Below are 21,773 nucleotides of genomic sequence, written 5' to 3'. Positions count from 1 at the left end.
ACTGGGGGGGGGGGGAGTGGGAGGGGGGATGGGCTAAATGGGTAAAGGGCATTAAGGAATCTATCCCTGAAATCATTGTTGCACTATATGCTAACTTGGATGTAAATTTAAAAAATAAAATAAATAAATAAATAAAATTTTTAAAAATGCTGAATTTATGAAAGAAAACATGTAAAATGGCATAAAATAGGTCATTAAGTGGAAAAGTAATTAGAAGCTTGGTAAAGAGTCATGAGCTATATCAGCAGGAGCAAATGTCAAGGACTACAATTAAGGACTCTGGGCCAGTTAATGCTCAAGTCCACTTCGTGTCCTGGCTAGACTTAGAATTGTCTGTTATCTGTGTGACAGCCACCTCTTCCCGGGGCAATTGATTTGCTTGCTTTCTGATGTCTCTTCCCAGATGTCTCAATTTCTCCTCTGTTTGGGTGTTTCTAAAACAAGTGCACAAAACCTTACTATTTTTAACCCACAATATCTGCTTTCCATTTTATTCCTTAGCTTCTCTTTCACTCATTAGAGGTATTTTATATTGGGTTGAATTATGTGAAATGCCCTTTTAGAAGCCAAAAACAATCAAATATGAGCAATGGTTTGAACTTAATAGATCCTGTGGACACTGAAAATGGTCCATAAATCGTGTTAAGATGAGGAAAGATAGGTGTTACCCTAAGAGGTAAGGATTCTAGAACTGATGCCTCCTTGCTTTATGCAATAATAGCTAATTTAAATAATTCCTTGAAAGACTTTCTGAAGGAGTATTTGCCTCGAAGTATTACCTCCATTCTACCTGTCCTTGATCAGTTTTCACTGGAAGATCCTGGAATCATTTAGCACCCAGACATTCCCAAGGATACTTAAGAATGCTCTCCTCCTAAAGAAATATTCAGGCTGTGGCCTTCTCCCCTACCTGGAACCTGGAAGGTTCCTGGAAGGAATCACAGGAGAGCCTGGGACAGACTTCACCTGAAGTGGTCTTATTCACTCTTTCTGGGATTTTCTGGGGCTGGAATCACAACAGAAAGACTTGAAAACTGTTTTTTGTTTTTTTCTGATTCGATATGAAAGCAATCATGCATGAGTGGAAAGGAAGCATTCTTTGCTTTATTCTGATCTGTCACTTAATCCCTCGGTATCCTCAGTAGTTTCATTCACAAAAGCCGCAGTGATCATCAGTACATCTCTTCAGGGCTGTTGTGCACCTGTGATGTGTAAAGCCCTGAACATGTAAGATTCCAAGTCATAAACTAACTGCCTTGCAAATATGATGTTATCAGACACTAGAGGAAGAGTGAGATGGAATCAGTATACATTCATTAAAACAGTCCTAATGGGAGCAAAAAAAGGAGAGGGGAATTTCTTTAAGATAGAGATGTTCTATTGCAGATTTCAGTGATTATATGAAAGATGACCTAAGCTGTGATAAAATCTTGGTTGTATCAGCATTTTAATGAGAAATAGAACAGCTTAGAAGACAACAGACACGTACATTGGCAACTCCCTTCCAAGCAAGTTTTCTGGAGATACACACACACACACACACACACACACACGTGTTGTCATGCCCCAAGGTGACCTTTGTATTCCCCAGTGTCTCTTTCACCTTTGCTGCTATTTACATAGGCTATCAAGGTATCCAGGGTTATCTTTGCTCAGGACTGAAGACAGCCTCTCCATTCTCATGTGGAGAATGTGGGGGAGGTTCTTTGTGTGGTACTTATGGTTATAACTTGATCCTGTTTGGCAAGTAACAAGGTAAAAAGTATTGCTCCAACATAGTGAGTTTGACATAAATCTTAATGAAATGGGGATATCCATGCATGTCCTTTGGTCTGGCACTCATAAAGGAGGTCTGTTGGGAAAACCGAAATGGGGTTTAGGAGTGTGGCCTGGCCCTGCAGCCTTGCACAACACTCCTTGTGCGATTTTCCAAGGTTACCCTCTATCTTGTACAAGGCCGTCTACCTTTGGAATGATTGATTTAAGGGAGCTTCAACCTTTGTTCTTCAGATTCAGTGGCTTAAAGGGGAAGTCAGCAGCTTTTTCCTTTTGAGCCAGCTATCAGAGCCTGATGTCACTGAGAGACAGCCAGGGGCCAAATATCTTCTTCTGTTCCCTCCTCTAGTCTAACATAGCAGCTTTCTTTGATGCCCCTAGAAGAGCAGATTCAGATAAGTTCTATGAACGATAGGAAGCAAGTAAGATACCGGCACAATTTCAGAAACAAGATGAAGACGGGGTCAGAGATCAGGAAGACATGGTGGGACGCTGGTGGAAGGGAAGGCTGTGGAGGGTACGGGCTGAAGACAGATGAGCAAACGTAGCATATCACCCGTGTCTGTATTTCAGGAACCCGCAATCATTTGTCAAAAGCTAAATTTCCAAATATGTGCATGATTTTAGTCACACTTTGGTTGAAATATCTTCATGTGAACTATAAACTTGTTTATTGTTAAAGCTATTTCATAAAGTATTAAGTAAACACTGTTAAAGAAAATTTATTTAAAACCCTACAATCATAGCAAACTGTTTTCATATTTCTGTGATCCCATCCAGCTTTCCCAAATATATTTCCCAGCTAATACCCCTTTGAACAGTTTCCATCTTTTTAATCTTCATAACCATTCACCAATTTGATGAAATATGGCTTACTTAGTCATCTCTCTCTTTTGATAGGAATTAGCTTGGTCCCCCCCTTCCTTTCTTCTTCCCTTCCTTCCTTCCTTCCTTCCTCTCATTTTTTTTTCCTGTCATAAATAACGTTGCAATAACTAACTTTGGGCATATAGCTTTTAATGTGCTTGATTTATTTCCTTCTATTAATCCCACAAATGGGCTACCTATTTTTAAAATTGTTTTACATATTTCCAAATTACTCTTCACACATTTTGTCCATTGGTGTGAGTATTCTTTGACCATGTCCTTCAAAACATTGCTGTATTTGGGGATACATGGTTATCAAGAGCGACAGGAAACTGCTACTTACCTACATGGTATCATAGGGGAAAGGACCCAGGTCCCGAAAGCAAGAGACCTAGGCTCTAGTACTGGCCCTACTGCTAATTGGCTTTTTCGTCTTGGGTAAATCATTCCCTCCGATAGCCTCAGTTTTCCCTCTCCCTCTGTTATCCTAAGCTAAAAAGAAACACGCTAGATAATTGTAGTGAAGATCGAATGAGGTAAAACATGTGAAGACTGTGAAGACTACACAAATGTAAATTTGAAGTACTGTACTTTAAAAAAGGAAGCTGAAGATAACTTTAACTTGCTGTGGAAAACAATGGTAGGAAGTCTACGTGGGCAGGAAGAGTGTTCTGCAGCCAGCTCTCCCTTACCTCTCGAGTTTCATGGCTAGACATGTGTGTTCTCATTTATTTTTTTGCAGCTGATTGAGTTTTAGTCATTGTCCATTTGGATTGGGATTAATTTCAGCTTGATTGGATGGAGCTAGAGGGTATTATGCTCAGCAAAATAAGTCAGTCAGAGAAATAACAAATACCATACGATTTCACTCATGTGTGGAATTTAAGAAACAAAACAGATGAACATAGGGGAAGGAGAAAAAAAAAGAGAGGGGGAGGCAAACCAGAAGAGACTCTCAACTGTAGAGAACAAACTGAGGGTTGCTGGAGGGGAGGGGGGATTGGGCTAAATGGGTGATGGGCACTAAGGAGGGCACTTGTTGGGATGAGCACTGGGTGTTGTATGTTAAGTGATTAATCACTAAATTCTATTCCTGAAACCAAAATAATAATAATAATAATAATGATAATAATGATAATAATTTCGGTTTGATTCATTGATTCATTTGTTTCATCTACTCAACACTTCTTTATGTTAGCATCCGGTTTTCTGCTAATTATAATTACTGTCCTTCCAGCTTATTTAACATTCATTCATTTTCCACGAATATTTATTGGGTGTTTAAGATATGCAAACTTTACTGTTCATTGCTAAAAAAATATGTAACTATTATTTCATTAAAGTTTATTATGTGACTGCTACTTCTTTAATTTTTTTTTGAATCTTGAAACTCTGGGAAATGATATCCCTCATTAATCTTAGGTGAGAATTTCAATATTAACAAAAGTTCCCACTTTTCATAAAGAAAATTTTTACCTATCCTATTTTTAATGGTTCAAATTCATGTTTTCTATAGTTGGAATAGCTCAGTAATGATAATATTAAAATTTGTTTTAATGAATTTTCCTATTTTCTTTCCAATTGTTATGTTTTCAAATGATTCTGACAAATCTTTGTTCGTTATCAGTTTGTATAGTTTCAGGATTTCCCCGTAGAAATCATGTAAAAGCTAAACTCTACTATATTTGTTCCTTCAAAAAAATGGTTTTAATATTGTTATAGAATTCTAATTTCAATGATAATATTACTAAATTCAACTAATGTTTGAGTCAGGATCTAAACCTGGCAACATAAAAGGAAAAAGGTCTAGAATAAACCTTATAATTAATTAAGCGAAGCATCTGTGGGTTTCCCCAGATATTAGAAGGGGACTTAGAAGAAATCAATATTAGTAAATTGATGCTTAACTGAAGTTCAATTTCCTTGCCCAAGGAGAACATTTGCATGCCAAGTCTGCAGAGGTTGGAATGATATTTTAAGCTTCCTGTTATTATTACATTAACAATCGTGATCTTGTTAGTAATTTTTTCATGCAAAAGGACCATATCTCAGAGTATAATTGAAGCTAAAATGGTCTGAGTGGATGACCTGAGGCCTTTCCTCAGGATTTAGGAATGAAGACTTAAAGACAGTCAACATAGAAAACACTCTGGAAATTACAAATAATACAATTATTACAATAAAATAAATAAGACAAGACCTTTTGGGCCCTGCAACAAAGGCAGATTTCCCATGAACTAAAGGAAGCTGAAGTTTTAGGGCCACTCACTTATATGGGTCCCTCCCTATAGAATGTGCTAGGTGGGTTGGAAGCCAGGTTGTATTTAGAAGCATTTCTAGGTAAGTATTCCTTATGAATTCCCTGAAGAGACCTTGGAAAAAAAGGAATCTGAATCAAGCCCACAGTAACCTGTTGTAATATTTTTCTCATTCCAAATAAATGTTCACTCTTGTACCAACTTTCATGTCCGTAATTTTTTTTCTTACAGAGGGTCCCCCAGATTGTACATTTCAGGCCCATATAGTATAGAACCATGCCTGGCCTCCAAGCATCTTGAATGCAGAGACTGTACCTATTTTGTTTCCAGTGGTACCTATAGATGCCCAGAGAAAAGCCTGACACAGAATACTTGCTGAATGAGTGCCCAGTATGGGTCAGCTAGTCAGCTGGTCACCTGACACACATTGTCGATAGTACAGCCCCTACAAGGCAGATTTAATTTTTACCATTTTAGAGAAGAAACTGAGGTTCACAGAGGCTGGACATTGGTGAAGCTAGGATTTGAACCCAGGCCTTTCTGGTCACTTTACTAAACCATCCTGCTTTCTATATGTCCGACTAGTTCTAAATTTTGAAGCACTTGGGGACCATCTGACATGAACCACAACATACTGTTTTAAAATTATATTTTCTTCCTGCTGTACTTGATTGTAATTGATTAAAAGAACTGAACGGTCATAGAATGAAGGTATTGTATCCCACTCTTCCATGCTGAGAGGAAAATATCTATGTATGTGAAATTCAGTATCACCTAGAAAGGTCATGGAAAAAATTTGGAGTTTTCAGAAAACCATGTAGCTGTCCAAGTGCCTGGCCCAGCATGGAACACGTCTGTATAATTCCCTGGGCTCCTTTCCTAGAACCAGCAAAGTTGGCATTAGATATTGTCCTCATTGGTGTCAGAAGCTAAATGAATCCTGAGGGACCACTTCTACACTTGACCGTCTTGATTGAGGATTGAGATCTTTACACCATTGTGAATGTTAGACCAAGAGGGCAGGGATGCTGTGGTTGTATAGCATTCAGCGCAGCACCATTTTCAAACAAATCATAATTAAATGGTCATTAAAGATTAGTGATTTTCATGATCAAATAAACAGTGATTAAATTACAGAACCATAGAAAATCAATAGTGTAAATAGTAATAAGAACCAACATGTATCCAGGGCCAGATATGCTGAGCACTGTTCTAAGTGCTTCCCATGTACTATCTCATTTAATCTTTATTTAGGAGAATTAAGGTAGGTACAATTAGCATTCCCACTTTAGAGGCGAGGAGACCAATGGATGGGGAGGTTAAATGACTTGTCTAGTTTCAGAAACCAAGTCAAGCCCACACTGTGTTTCTCCAAGTTCTGGGCTCTTGCCTGCTAACTAGAGGTAGGGGATGGACCTTACAGGTCACTTGATCCAATCTGCAAATATCTTCTATATAGATGAGATGCTGAAACCCAAGATGTAAGTGACTTGCTCAATGTCTCAGTGGCAAAGCTAGGATTGGAACTGAGTCTTTCAGCTTTCTCCATCACTGTCATTTCCAGGACATTACATGCATTAAATTATATGCCTTTGAAGCATACTTTTATGCCTTAGACCCAAAGGTGATTGAACAGGCTGAGACAATGCTAGGGGTATGTAACAGACAAGGCACAAAAACAAGGACCAGTACACTGTGAAACCCATGGGACAGTTTTTGGGTGCCAGTAACACTGTAAGGAAAGAGGCAAACTGGGAGTCGTGGTTTTGATTATACCTTCATCCAGCCTCACCAGCCGGGGCACCATATCAGTACCTAATCAAACAGTGAATTCATTAGCATTACCTTCTGTTTATTTATTTTTTTTTCCCTTAGAGAAATCATACACGTTAGCAAAAGCAAATTTCAATAAATCATTTTATCTTTTTCCTTTAACCTACGGCTATTTTATCTTTTTCTTCACTCTCCATTCATTCACATTGATTCATTGCTTAAATTCAAGTCTACAAATACTTATTTAACAAATACAAGGCACCTTGGTGGGCATTTAGAAAAAACATTAACAAGATAACTCCTGCCTTCAGATGAAGTATAACTTCTTTTTTTTTTTTATGTTTTATTTATTTTTGAGAGAGTGCAAGCAGGGGAGGGGCAGAGAGAGAAAGACAGAGGATCAGAAGCGGGCTCTGTGCTGACAGCAGTGAGCCTGATGTGGGGTTTGAACTCACTAACCATGAGATCATGACCTGAGCAGAAGTCAGACACTCAACGGACTGAGCCACCCAGGTGCCCTGAAGTATAACTTCTAATAGGAAAGAGAAGTACTGAAATAAGTAGATAAAAGCAGTATACTTTTGGGGTGCCTGGGTGGCATAGTTGGTTGGCCATCCAACTTAGGCTCAGGTCATGATCTCACGGTTAGTGGGTTTGAGCCCTGAATCCGGCTCTGTGCTGACGACTCAGAGCCTAGAGCCTGCTTCAGGTTCTGTGTCTCCCTCTCTCACTATCCCTCCCCTACTTGTGCTCTGTTGCTCTCTCTCTCTCTCTCTCTCTCTCTCTCTCAAAAGTAAATAAACATTAAAAAAAAACAGTATACTTTTGCATTTCAATTAATCAGAAATGATAACCGAAACTTAGTATAATAATATGATTCCAATTTTGTGAAAAAAATGTGACTTTACATATGTGTTTATATACACCTAGAAAAGTATGTGGATAATGAGCAAGCTGCTAGCAGTTGTTACTTCTGGGGGGTGGGGGTTTAGGGTATAAGAGGAGACTTTCCATTTTTGACTTTGACTTCTGTCTTTCTGTATTGTTTGAATGTTTTGCAGTAAAAATGCATTATATTTCTAAAGTCAAGAGACTTTAAAAGTCATTTAAAAAGTCAAGAGAATTGGTTGAAACAAATGGTTTCTGTCAGTGTATTTAATTGCTCTAAGCTATTACTCTAGTTTCTCCAAAGTTCCAAAACTCTCATGGGAAAAACCGAAACTTATAAAAAGTTCAGTTATTCTGGATTTTATTATCTATTAAATAATGCCTTTTTACTCCATAATAATAAATGTTGATATTCAAAGGTAAGAGCAGAAGACATACAATATATACGTGATTAACATGAAAGAAGAACTGAGAGCAGTAAACCTCAGCCCCCCTTTTTTTTAAGACTCAGTCACATAATCAAGATATGACACTATGAAGAACCCATCAATATACTCTCCAAAATACTAAAAGATTTGGTTTTCCCCAGCCTCAAGACTTCCCCCAAACATTTTCAGGCAGATCACCCAGAAACCACTTTAATTACTTCTGTGATTCACTCTTGACTGGTTAGTAAGTTTGGGAGTTCTGATCTATTAGCATTCCTACTGCTTTTCAGCGACGGAATCGCTAATGTCTGTTTAATGACCCTCTTTTTTTTTAACATAGACTAAATGACTTGTCAGTTTTCTCAGTAAGATTTTTTACACTAATGCAAAGCTTTCCTCGGTTCATTTTTTCCATCATATCCAGCACTGTTTCGATCGCTTACAGTATTTTCTGATCTCTGGCTTCCTTTTCCATGTATGAGAGTGTTCACATCAAACCAAGCTGTTTAAATATGATCACAATGTTATTCTCTGAACATTTATAATTACATTTACTTAAACTCTTGTTAATCATTCACTGAACTATAACTTTTTCTACTGAACGATTAGAGAAAGTAAATATTGGGGTGCCTGGGTGGCTCAGTCAGTTAAGCGACCAACTTCGGCTCAGGTCATGATCTTGTGGTCTGTGAGTTCGAGCCCCGCATCAGGTTCTGTGTTGACAGCCTGGAGCCTGCTTCGGATTCTGTGTCTCCCTCTCTCTGTGCCCCTCCTCTGCTCACACTCTGTCTCTCTCTTTTTCTTTCAAAAATAAAAATAAACATTTAAAAGAAAAAGTAAATATTGCTCTCTTGAAGATTTTAGAATACCAATTGTCTTCTACAAATAGGTTTTTTTACATGACTCCTATCTGACAATGGTATTTTGAGTATAGAAGCTGTCTTTGGCAATTCTCATGTACAAGCAGTTTTCATCTTTGTATTCAAATTTGATTAGAAATGCCTGTAAGAATGCCAGTCTTAACTTGTTTGATCATTATTTCCTATATTTTGTTAGAAGTGTCTTAGACGCTAATGGAGATGAATTGGGATTATCGTATAGGTACTATGCATTAGCTAATTAAATGAATAATTGTGTTAAAATGTATTAAACTGTACGAGGTGCCTGGGAGGCTCAGACGGTTAAGTGTCCAACTTTGGCCCAGGTCATGATCTCACAGCTCATGAGTTTGAGCCCCGTGACTGTGCTGACAGCTCAGAGCCTGGAGCCTGCTTGGGATTCTGTGTATGTCTGCCTCTCTGCCCCTCCCCTGCTCGTACTCTGTCTCTCTGTCTCTCTCAAAAATGAATAAACATTAAAAAAATTTTTTATTAAACTTCAGATGGTTTTGCCAAGGGCACACACATGTGATTTAACATTACTTCAATGGGACACTAAAGTTTTGAGCAAATAAAACATTAAAATCATGGAAACACATGGAAAACCTTATGGTTAATGTATGAATCAAGGATAAATTGTTCATAGATTTTGTGGACAAATAAAATATGTGGATGGATGGTTCTGGTCTTTAAAAAGGCAAAGTGAAGTTAAATATCTGTGAGTCAGCATCAACGCAAGTGACTGCCATGGGTTTTAAGACTATAAATTGTTCTTTTCCATTGAAGCCAGGTAGCTGATCCATGTCATTAAACCTTGTTAGCTTGGATTCAGATGGATAAGATTTGAATTTTGGTTCTGTCAATTATTACGGAGTAAAAATCACATACAACCTCAGAGAAACTTCTCTGGGCTTCCGCGTCATCAACTGTAAAATGACTATAAGAGTACCTACCTGGCAGAGTTGACGTACAAATCAAATGAGACAACGTATGAAAAGTACCTAGTATAGTTTCAGACACTACGGTAGGTATGCGGTATTCTTCTTATAATAATGATTAAGAATAGTATGATAGAGCAGTGCCTGGGTGGCTCAGTCAGTTAAATACCTGACTCTTGGTTTTGGCTCAGGTCGTGATCTCACGGTTCATGGGTTTGAGCCCTACATGGGACTCTGTGCTGACAGTATGGAGCCTGCTTGGGATTCTCTCTCTCTTTCTCTCCCGCCTCCTCGCTCCCCCCCTCTTCTTCCCCCGCCCCCCTGTCTCCCGCCTCCCCCCCCGTCTCTCTGCTCCTCACCCACTCTCTCTCAAAATAAATTAACAAACTTAAAAAAAAAAAAAGAATAGTATGATAGAGGGGCACCTGGGTGGTTCAGTCAGTCAAACATCCAAATTCAGCTCAGGTCATGATCTCATGGTTCGTGAATTTGAGCCCCACGTTGGGCTCTGCGCTGACAGTGAGAAGCCTGCTTGGGATTCTCTCTCTCCCTGTCTCTCAAAATAAATAAATAAACTTAAAAAAATAGTAAGATAGAATGTCAAAAATTTATCTGCAATAATTGTCTTAATTCTCCACTTTACTGTAAGAATTAAGACCAACCTCTTCCCCCATTCCTGTGTCCTTTTTTTGTTCATTTTGTGTGGGACAGGAAAGTGGTGGAAGGTAGCAAGTAACAAGGCTTTTTTCTTTTTAACCTTTTTTTCTGTCCTTCATTGACAGAAAACTTTGGGCTGGTTTTTTAACCATAGATTTAGCAAAAATTAATTAAAAAAATTTTTTTAATGTTTATTTACTTTTGAGAGAGAGAGAGATAGAGGGCAAGTGGGGGAGGGGCAGAGAGAGAGAGGGAGACACAGAATCTGAAGCAGGCTCCAGGTTCCGAGCTGTCAGCACAGAGCCCGAGTTGGGACTCGAACTCATGAGCTATGAGATCATGACCTGAGCTGAAGTTGGATGCTTAATGGACTGAGCCACCCAGGCGCCCCCAAAATTACTTTTGGTATTTTGTTGTCTTGTAACCCAACTTTAACAAGGGAGTTTTTAAACATTCCTTTATTTTTCTCATGGAAATAAATCATTTCAGATGATCATTAGAGATTTTGTTTCTATCTGACCAACATAAGCTAAAGAAGGCTCCTGCTAGTATTTCCATTTCAAAATATCACACTTAGCCTTCAAGATATTGGTGGGGGTTTGGGCAGAAGAGGCTTAAAAGTGACATTTTTATCTGTTTAAATGTGCCTGTGAGACACTGCAGCTTTCTTGTTCAAGAAAGTAGTTGCCGTGTTCTGTTGGAAAGAAGGCTTAGTTATTAATCGTGTGAATGGTGGCCTTTCATAGCTGTTTTTTGAGTTTTAACACTAAATTTTGGTTAAGAAGTGTATTATATAAAGATAATTGTTGTCTTTTAAAATATAAAATAATCTCTTTACTAATAGTGGAAATTTCATAACATATAAAAATAGAAGAATATAGTGAACCCTCATGAGCACATCACTCAGCTTTAAGTGTCATTAATATTCTGCAGCTTGTTTCAAGGTGGGCTTTTAATGTAAAATTTTTTTGATGTTCATTTATTTATTTTTGAGAGATACAGAGAGAGCAGGGCAGGGGCGGAGAGAGATGGAGACAGAGAATCCCAAGTAGTATTCACACTGTCAGCACAGAGCCTGATGTGGGGCTCGAACTCACGAGTTGTGAGATCATGACCTGAGCCCAAACCAAGAGTCAGAGACTTAACCAACTGAGCCACCCAGGCTTCCTTGATGTAAAATTTTTAATAGAAACAAGCATAGATAATTGATTTGCATATTCTGAAAAGACTATGTATTTATGCCAGAATCCGTATTGTTGTGTGTGTATGCGTGTGCGTGTGCGTGTGTGTGTGTGTGTGTGTGTGTGTGTGTGGTCTGTTTGTGTGTCTGAAATCAACTTTTATTCAATTGCAATTTTAAATCCTTTCTGGGAAAAAAAAATCCTTTCTGGAACAAGGTAGATCTTCCTTAAATAGAAAATAATCAGTTGAATTATTTATTGATACCTAATGCATACCCAGCCTTGTATGAACTTCTCTGAGGGAACAATGGCCAAGAAATGCTAAGACAATGTTCCTCAAAGAGGTAGAAAAATAGGGACTAAATCAAATCTTATCCCAGGCTCAGAAACAAGTAGGTGAGGCCTTGACCTCGAGCAGAGTTTCCCAACATTTCTTGTCCTGAAAGCCTCTTTCATAGTATTAAGCAATCTCTTGAACCCCTGAGGATTTTAAAAAATAATTTCATCATTTCTGTGTAATATACAAAAAAGTGTTGACATACATTTTATTTTATATAAGCCTATTTTATTAAAAATTGTGTTGGAAAGTATCTCAATTCTGTATCTCAAGGCCAAAGTTGAGTTAATTCTTGAAGGAAATTACATTGAACTTGTATCAAACTCAGCTGCTTTGATTCAGCAAGCCACAACAGTTAGAAAAAAAAGGATATCAGAAAATCTGGGGATACTATCTATGTTTCTGAAAAAGGAACAGTTCAGCAGACTGATGAATAAGATCTAAGTTGTCCAGCTACAGAAATAGCAAGATGTTGGATGATTTTTCAGACTTATTTGTAGTATTTTAAAGATGCAATAAAAGCTGTATTGGTTGGAGCTTTTTCTTAAAGCAATAACATAAAAAAAGAAAGTTTATTTTAAATAAATTGAAAATATTCAAAAATAAATTACAAATATTTAAGATGCTCATGTACATAAACATAAATTTTGGCATTTTCCCATTTAATAATCATACATTATTCAAATTATCTTAATTACACAAGAAAAAGCATTTTATGTCACATTTTTAAATGGCACACTCTGTTTGGTTTTAGGACCAAATGTATTACAGTGGTATTTTCCAAGTCTGGTACACCTACCTCTTTTTGTATGGGAGGTGACATTAGGTGTAACAAAGAAGAAAGTTTTTTGTTTTCAATGTTACATATTTATTTGAAGGGCATTTGAAAATACTTATCTCATGTATAGTAAGAATAAATTTTTCTTTCAAAATAAACATTTTAAGGAAAAACATTTTAGTAAATAATAGTACATGTGGCACTTGGATATGCAAACAAACAAACAAAAAACAAGCAAAAAAAAAAAAGCCAACATGAAGTGATACACAAAAAAACAAACTTTGTGAAACAAGATGTTGTGGCATCAAAAGTGGATGAAAGTTGCTTACGCAACGTTTGTTTGAATTCTTGAATTTTGCTTTTCAAAAAGTACATTTAATGTTTTGTTTGTAAATAACTATGTAAGAGAAATGGTCTGGGGCAGTTTTTACAAGTATTTTGCAAGTAATGCAAAGCTAGTAGAGATAGTCTCTATTCTCAATGTGTGAAAAGCCAAACTAGACATAAATTAATATAGAGTGTATGTGTGCAACTTACAGTTCTGGTGAAAATCATGAAGCGATTTTATGTCCCTCATACTAATTATATTTCAACGTCCTTGCTCTTTCTGCTTCATGTTTTTAACCAATTGTCTATTACAGGTTTATGGTAGAAGGAAAGGAGAATTTTGCCTCCCACATGTTGGGGACTAAATGTCTGGAGACAAATTTGGTGTCACAACCCTGAGGACAAGGGTACTACTGTCATCTCTCTAGTGGGTAGAGGCCAGGGATACTGCTAAATTCTACAAAGCACACGAAAGCCCACCACAAAAAGAATTATTTGGCCCCAAATGTCAATAGCACTGAGGTTGAGAAATTGAAAGATAAAAATTTAAGGCAATGAAGTCAAAACTATCATGGAAGCTATTTTGTGGAGTAGTAAACTGAATGACTTGCCATCTTATGAGCAAAGTCATCTTCCCCAACCTCTGGGCATGTTTACTCAGAGGTTCTAGATGTTCCCTTTTAAGGGGGAGAGGGACTTACAAATTTAAATTATTATGCATATTTATTGACTTAAAAGTAGAAAGAAAACAGACACCTTAACCATCTTTACTAATGTGAAACCTTGAAGCTTTGCTGATCTGAGGGATGAGAGCAATAGGCCACACAGGCTGGGATCCGTCTCTGGGACTTTAAAAATTGAACTTGAAAGAGAGAAATCTTTCCTCTACAAAGGAGAGAATGATGCCGAACCCCAAGAAGAGAAGGTTGTGAGAGATCCGAGACAAAGGGCTTCTGACAGTGTCCTCATTACTGGATCCATTCATCCCTGTGATTTGGTTACTGGGCCAGGAAATTGCTCATTTTTGCTTAAGTCAACTTGAATTAGGTTTCTGTCACTCACAACCAAAAAGTCCTGACTGATATACCAGTGGATTAACATAGGCAATATTTCAAGAATTAGTAATAATGCAACAAAATATGAGTTTTGAACTTGACATTGGCTCTTTGATTACAAGGTTTAAGAAAGAAATCCTAAACTACTCACTCAAAAAACATTTCTACCTCGCATGTACCTAATCCTAATATTCTGTGTTGGGTGCTAGAAACACAAAGACAAATAAAGAATAGCCTCTCCTTTCAAGGAGCTCTCAGGCTCCTTGGGGAGACAGAAGAGTACCACATGCTATGAGTGCTACGGTAGCAGCAAGCACATCTTACTATGGGAGCCCTTAGAAGGGACAACAACCTTAGCAGGTCAAGAATAACTTAGAGGTGGTGACTGCCTAAACTGAGTCTTGAAGGACATTAGATGGGTAAAGTAGAGAGTACAAAGGGCATTCTCACTGGATAGAATGCTAGTAAAGGCTGAATGGGGAGGACTAGTAAGGTACAATCAAAACACTCCTAGTGTATTATCGTGGAGCATGGGGTGGGAGGGGTTGGCGTTAGTGATGGAGATGGGAGAGTGGCCAGGAAGGACGCGGGAATGCAGGCCAGGGGTTGGATGTCTTGGTGGAAAATCAGGACGTTAATCCTAAAAGCTTTGGGGAGCCACTTCCTAGATTTTATGCAGGGGTGCAGCATGATGCATGTTGGAAATAATCACTCTGTGGTAAAACAGGGATAATAACAGGTATCTGGAAAGGTTGCTGCCGAAGTTATACATAATATTTAAAGCCATGACTACCATGCTTAGAGATGGTCAGTCAAAAGACGTACTCTCTTTCTTTTCCAAATATTGTCCAAAACTCAGAATGGAGTGTCCATTAGTAGGTGTGATTACGACAGATTTTTACCCAAGGCTTAGGCTCACTCTAAGGTAATCACCAAATCTGCAATGAAGTTGGAATTTAAATTCCAGGTCAGTCTCAGGACTGACTAGGCCATTCAGGTTCCCTCTAAACCAGGACAATGCAGACTGAAATGGAGTTTCCAAGGTTATTCTGGGACTAGAAAACCCCAACAGCCACAGTGAAATCTTTTCAAAGTCTGAGGAGTAGGAAATAAAACGATCTATAACCACCCATGAATTTACTTTCATATTAGGCTTTTTAAAAGCTCAGTGAGATGTGTTAACTTGGACTAAAAACTAATCCTCAGGAATACTTCTGGGTCACAGATGGCTGAGTAAGGAAGAAATACTTCATTGCAACATAAAATATCAAATTAATCTTTTTCACGTTAAAGGAAGAACAGAGAAGGAACAGTGGAAAAAATGAGTTCACCTCAGGCTACCAAACCATTGCAAGATTTCTCTCTGGAGCTATATGTCACTGGGTTATGAAGCATATTTCACTTTCTGACTGATTTCAAAGGACCTCTTACCCTCCTTATTTAAGTCAGTGATTTAGAAATTTTAAAGAGATAGAAGAAATTATTTGGAAAACACAATAATTAAAAAATGTAATCCCTCAATTTAAAACAATGAAATTTATTTCACTACCAGAGAGTGCTGATTTTGTGTTTAAGGCAGACTTTGTCTCAAATTAGGGGAAAATGAAAAACATCTGAAAATACAGCATTTTATATGCTAAGTTTGTAAGCAATGCCTGTTTGTTAGTTACAACTTTTCCTGTGTATTTTTTATCAGATAGCCAGTTTTTAAGGCCTTAAATTAACCACCAAAACAGATTTTTCATGAAAATTCCAATTGTTAACATTTTCTGGGCAAACCGAAAACTTTTCAACAACTGAGAACATTTTTCTTTATAAACAAGTTAAATAATCATATGTGTGCCTGTATTTGTGTAGAAAACTTTAAAAAGACTATAATAAGAAACCATCAACAGTAGCTTCCTCAAGGTTTAGATTGCCAGGTGGAGAGGGAGAGACGAATTTAACTTTTTTCACTTTATAAACTTTGGTACAATCTGATGTTTCTTAATCTTCACAAGCATATAGTATACATGAATGTTTAAATTTTAATAATTTAAAGAACTAGATAAAAGGAATATTTTTCTAACTTATATATGCATAATCTTCATAGTTAATAGCTGTAAGTCTTCTCCCCTTGAAGGTCTTTTTTGCCAAATCACAGTATAGCCTCACAGTAATGTTCTATATACAACCCTAACCAAAGATTTGTAAATGATCTTGAAATCATAATGCAATCAGTTTACTGCCAAGGCAGATGCAACAGAACTATAGTATGACACACATATATAATAGCCCAGAAAGTTCAAAAAGATAAGAAGGGTGGGCAGATATTTTTGTAAGCGCAAATTTAGACACAGAGTAATTTTATGTTCCTAAATATTTTTCTACTTCTATACATTTCACATTTGATTGTTAAAAATCAAAATACTTCTCCTAGCACATTATTAAACACTATTAACAAAGTTGTTTTCATTTTTAAAATGTAACAGGTGTCCAGAGTAATTTATTTTTCCCAAGGAACCCATTTGACTCAAAAAGTTAAACCTGATTCTAGATGTTAGCCTCAATGTGAGGTGAAGTCTCTTCAAAATCTCCGAAAGATTGCTCTTTTAAAAACATTCTTAATGAAAACATTTCGTGTTTAATTATGTTGTCATTTATAAATTAATTCATTTAATCCCACTAAGCTTCAGTTTCCTCATCTTTAAAATGTGAATACTAATAGGACCTTGTTCATGAAGTTATCACAAGGATTAAATGTGATAATGCATGCAGAGTGCTTAATATGGTCTGTGGTACAGAGTAAGCATCCAACCAATATTTGCTATTTTTTTGCTTACATTTTCAGCATTGTTTTAGTAATTTTCAGATTTCCCAACGTTAACTGTAGCTTTTAAAACATACTGAGTAGAGCATAGTCTTCCCAGTTTTTATATTACTAGTTTAATTTTAACTCTTAGAACAGTTAACCTCATCTTTTCTGTAACACAGATAAAACCACTGTGAAGTGCATTTGTCTCAATTCCTGTATTTAATATGTGTCAGTTAGCTAACCTGTATTTAGCTTATTATTGCTAGGTATCACTAAGAATAGCAATACTAACAACAAATATTTATTGGAAATGGTCATGCCTTAAAAGAATCCTGAAATGGTTGCATATTTTCAGAAAAGGTTTCAGCATTTAGATTTCTAAAGTACTGGTTTTTCATAGAATGAAAGTGAACTCATATTCTCACACTGTATACTTGCAGATTTTGAGTTAAAACGTTTTTAAAGGGCAACATTTAGGGAAAATAATCAGCTTAATCCATTACTAAGAGCCTAAATAAATAAAACACGACCTTAAATATGAAATTTGAGGATAGAACTTGTGAGTTAGGCTAAAATTAGTTGAATTGATATTAATGAAAAGAATTAAACAGGAGATACATTTCTTAGTGATTCTCTTTAACTCCTGCTCCTTAACATTCTGAAGCTATAACATGAAGCCAGCCGTACAGTACCTTGATGAGGTTGTGTCCCACAGAGTAGACAGCTGCTAAGTTTCCCTTCTCTCCAGGCGCATGCAGACCTGTCCCATACCCATGCCAAGCAACTAGATACGGATTATGAATTGTAATCCAATATTTGACACGGTCCCCAAACGTCTGGAAACAGTAGGTGGCATAGTCATTGAAAATATCTATTATGGTTTCATTTTTCCACCCCCCATATTTTTCTTGTAGGGCCAAAGGCAAATCCCAATGATACAAAGTAACTATCGGTTGAATGTTTCTAAGTACTAGGGCATCGAGAAGAGCATTGTAATACTGGAGACCTTTCGCATTGGCAACTGCTGCTATTCCATCGGGGAAAAGCCTTGGCCAGGAAATTGAAAATTGATAAAAAGAAACTCCAATAAAATCCAGGGCTGATAAATCTTTTTCCAGAAAAATGTAACTGTCACTGGAACTGTTCGTGTCGTTGACATTTTTAAGGTGTGTTTGAATGAAATGATCCCATATAGAGGGTCCTTTTCCATCTGTCTTCCAATTCCCTTCCACTTGAAATGCTCCAGTCCCAACACCCCAAAAAAAGTTTTTAGGAAAAGTGTCATAGAGAAACAGCTGACTTTCATTTACCGGGCTAAAATGAGGATTTTTAGACCACACAGCTCTGCCGTCTCCAGAGAATCCAGTAACAGCTCGCAGGAGAATAAATGCTGACAGGATAGCAGATCTTTGCAGTCCCCGGTTGCACATTGTTTCCCGATAGTGTATGTTTCTTTCATCGGTGCTGAAGAAAAAAAAAAAAAAAAAAAATCCATTCATTCCCTGGAGATCCAGCCGCACAGCCGGACTTCATTTGCCACTAACTGCTCGCCTGTCTTATCAACGCTTCAGTAAAAGCTTGTGATTGTAAACCTCTGTCAATGATTAGCTTGAACTGTGCGATTTAGGAGGGGCCACGGAGAGCAACGTAATTTGAGGGAGGTGGCTCTCCTACGCTCCCCAACACATTTCATTCTCTCTTACTATGGGAAAGATTATATGAAAACACATCACTGACCGTAGTTTGCGTAACGAAAACATGTATAAGCAATGAATAAAAATGCCATATTCTCTTTGTAGCCTTTCATATTGACCCAAATCTTTTCTGAATGTTTTGGACATTACTGAAAAAAATATATACCTTTTCCAGTTTTATATTTTTTGAGTGGTAATTTTATTTTTTCGCGTTTCAAGAGAAGCAATACAAACAAGGAGCATTCCTATAAGCTTATAATGCGGAACTAGAAAATAAAGTAAGATATCACACTTCTACCAAAATTATAACACATTGAAGAATAACCTTATCAAGTGCTACCTATTTTAAGAAAATTATAAAAATGTATCAATACATTTGAAAGAAAACGAATGAAGAAATATATAGCTCTTTCTAGATGGAAACACTGAATACTTTCCAACTTAATTTATAAATTTAATGTACTTTCAACCAATATCCTCTAAACCCCAAATTTTACTTCAACAAAATCATATGAAAGTTTGCTTGAAGAATAAATAGGCAATAATTACAAATAAAGAAAAGAAAAAGAAAATAGCGAAGGCATAGACTACCTTTACATATGAAAACATTTAAAAAAAAGCATAACTTAAATAACATGAATCTGGTATAGGAATAAATAGAAAGAAAATACTGTACAGAATCTATAGTTTCCAGATAAAACTTTTTAAAAAATGTATTCTTTTAAATATTTGAGATATCCCATAATAATGAAAGATAGAGTGGTTAACAGTTTGGCCTCTGGAATCAGACTGCCTGAGTTTAATTATAGCTGTGTGACTAGAAACAAATTATTTAACCTTTCTGCACCCCAGTTTCTTGTTACGTAAGAAAAGGCACAATACTAGTATCTACTGCATGGATAATTGTGAGAATTAAATGAGTTAATACATGTAAAGCACTTAGAAGAGACACTGACACTTAGTAAGTGCTCAATAAACATTATTCTTATTTCTTTGTGAAAAGGAAGGATTATTCAGAAAGTGATGCTAAGATTTAGCATAATAAGCACTATGTTCTGGCTCCTGCCCACATTTTAAACTTCATTTCTCTTCAGTTAACTACATGTAGTACCCTGCCCTTCAGCCATAACAAATAATATTACTAAGTTGGACACACATTAAGCCCTCATATCCTGTGCCTTGGTACGCATGCTCTCTGCATAGGATGTGTTTCCCCCTTCATCTAGCTCATGTTCTTCAAAACTGCAGCACCTTTTCTGGCAAGTCTTTCTGGCTTCCCAGTTTGTTTTGACTTATTTATTTATTTAAATTTTAAAAATGTACCGTTTATTAGTCCTCTTGTGAAAAAAGTCCTCTTGCACAATCACTGCAGATAAAGTCACTGCAGAATCTTTACTCCTGGGTCTGATCTCCAGCTCACTTTTGTCAGCACCAACACCGGCCTTTGCAGTCCACCTGACTTTCTTCATTCTATTCTTGTGTTCCTTTCACTGTTTCCTTGACGTCTGTTTCTTCTCATAGAGGCCATGTCTTGCAAGTCTGCCTGGGTTCATTTTTGGAAGTGTAATCCAAGAAATCATAAATCATGCTGAAGCCAGTTGTCTTGCCATCACCGAAATAGGCTCTGGATCCAAGTACAAATATAATATCTGGTGTCATCTGGTCTTGTGCATTTTGGGTGGTTTTTCGTGAATTTCTGTCTTAGGTACTGTTGCATTCTCAGGTAAAGTAGTCGGTTGGTCATGAACTTCCTGGTCTGGATATTCACCATGTTGCTCATGATGGTGGTTGATCCTCAGGCAGCCAGAGAGGAAATAAGACAGTTTGATTTGATATAGATGTATCTCTTTGTTCCGTGTTCCCATCGCAATCCATACTTTCTCTGTTATGACATTTATCACACAATAAATTTATCTATAACCTCTTTTTGACTTTAATTTCTCTCTCAGTCTCTCTTTTTTAAAAACAAGGACCATAACTGTTTGGTCCCAATAGAATATTTGGGGCCTATTAGTCACTAGACTTGAATGAACGTGCCTATAGTAGAGTATGCATATGTCTATCACTGCATTTATCACATGATCCTGGGATGGTTTGTCTCCTCTCCCAGACAGTAAGAGTATCTCTTATCTAAATTTTTATCATCACTTATCTAAGTAAATGCTTAATCATTGTATATGGAATGAATGGAGTTGATGGAATCAATTCACTATTTCTAAAATATTTTTTCCAGATTTATTGAGATACAACTGACATATAACATTGTATTAGTTTAATATGTACAGCATAATGATTTATGTCTGTATTGTGAACTAATTACTAAAAATAAAATTTTTAAGTGTGGTTATTTATACCCTCACAAATATATTTGATTAAAAAATATATAGCTACAGAAATCTAGAAGAAAATGGAAGTAAATGTTAAATTACATAAATATATAGTTTATATAATGATATTTATATACTTATATATGAACTTATAGAAATAATTCAACTATAATGAAAATAAATGAAAAAAATTGAAAGGCAAATAACAAACTTGGAAATATTAGAGTAAATCTAGAAGGCAAATGGCCAATTTTTTATTATATAAATAATTCAGGCAAAATCATTAAGGAAAACACTCTAAATTAGATAAATGGCCAAACAACATGAACAAAAAATATGCAAAAGAGGAAATGCAACTGTATAGCTAATGAAAACAAATTAAATAACCAGTAATTAAAAACACATATAAAAGTAACTCCAGGAGAGCCTGGCTGGCTCAGTTGGAAGAGCATGAGACTCTTGATCTCGGGAGTATAGGTTCAAGCCCCTTGTTGGGTGTAGAGATTATTTAAAAATAAAATCTTTAGGGGAACCTGGGTGGCTCAGTCAGTTAAGCATCTGACTTCAGCTCAGGTCATGACCTCGAGGTTAGTGCTTGGAACCCCTGTCTCTCCCTCCCTGTCCCTCCCCCAAGGTCCCTCTCTCCCCCTCTTTCAAAAATAAATAAACATTAAAAAATAAAGTAAAATAAAATCTTTAGGGTGCCTGGATGGCTCAGTCAGTTAAGTTGGGTTTTTTTAAGTTAAAAAAAATTTGAAAAAAATCTTTAAACAAGACAGAACTCTGTAATATTTTCTCTTATTAAATTAGCAAAAAT

The 21,773-nt window shown here is 36.7% G+C and overlaps 2 protein-coding genes across 2 annotated transcripts in view; one reads left to right on the top strand and one right to left on the bottom strand.

Annotated features, from left to right (window-relative positions):
* The window catches only part of KLB (klotho beta), a 35,798-nt gene extending 17,330 nt beyond the window's left edge, over positions 1-18,468 (bottom strand). Inside the window, 2 exon segments of the mRNA XM_049631921.1 lie at positions 17,628-18,422; positions 18,424-18,468. Of these exon segments, the coding sequence (XP_049487878.1) occupies positions 17,628-18,422; positions 18,424-18,468 (840 nt within the window).
* The window catches only part of RPL9 (ribosomal protein L9), a 457,174-nt gene that overhangs the window by 25,269 nt on the left and 410,132 nt on the right, over positions 1-21,773 (top strand). The gene's annotated exons all lie outside the window — the stretch shown is intronic.

The sequence above is a fragment of the Panthera uncia genome, chromosome B1 (genome assembly GCF_023721935.1).
Source record: "Panthera uncia isolate 11264 chromosome B1, Puncia_PCG_1.0, whole genome shotgun sequence".
Classification (NCBI taxonomy): Eukaryota; Metazoa; Chordata; class Mammalia; order Carnivora; family Felidae; genus Panthera; species Panthera uncia.
Note: the sequence above shows the minus strand (reverse complement) of the source record. Positions and strands in the feature narration are given on the sequence as shown.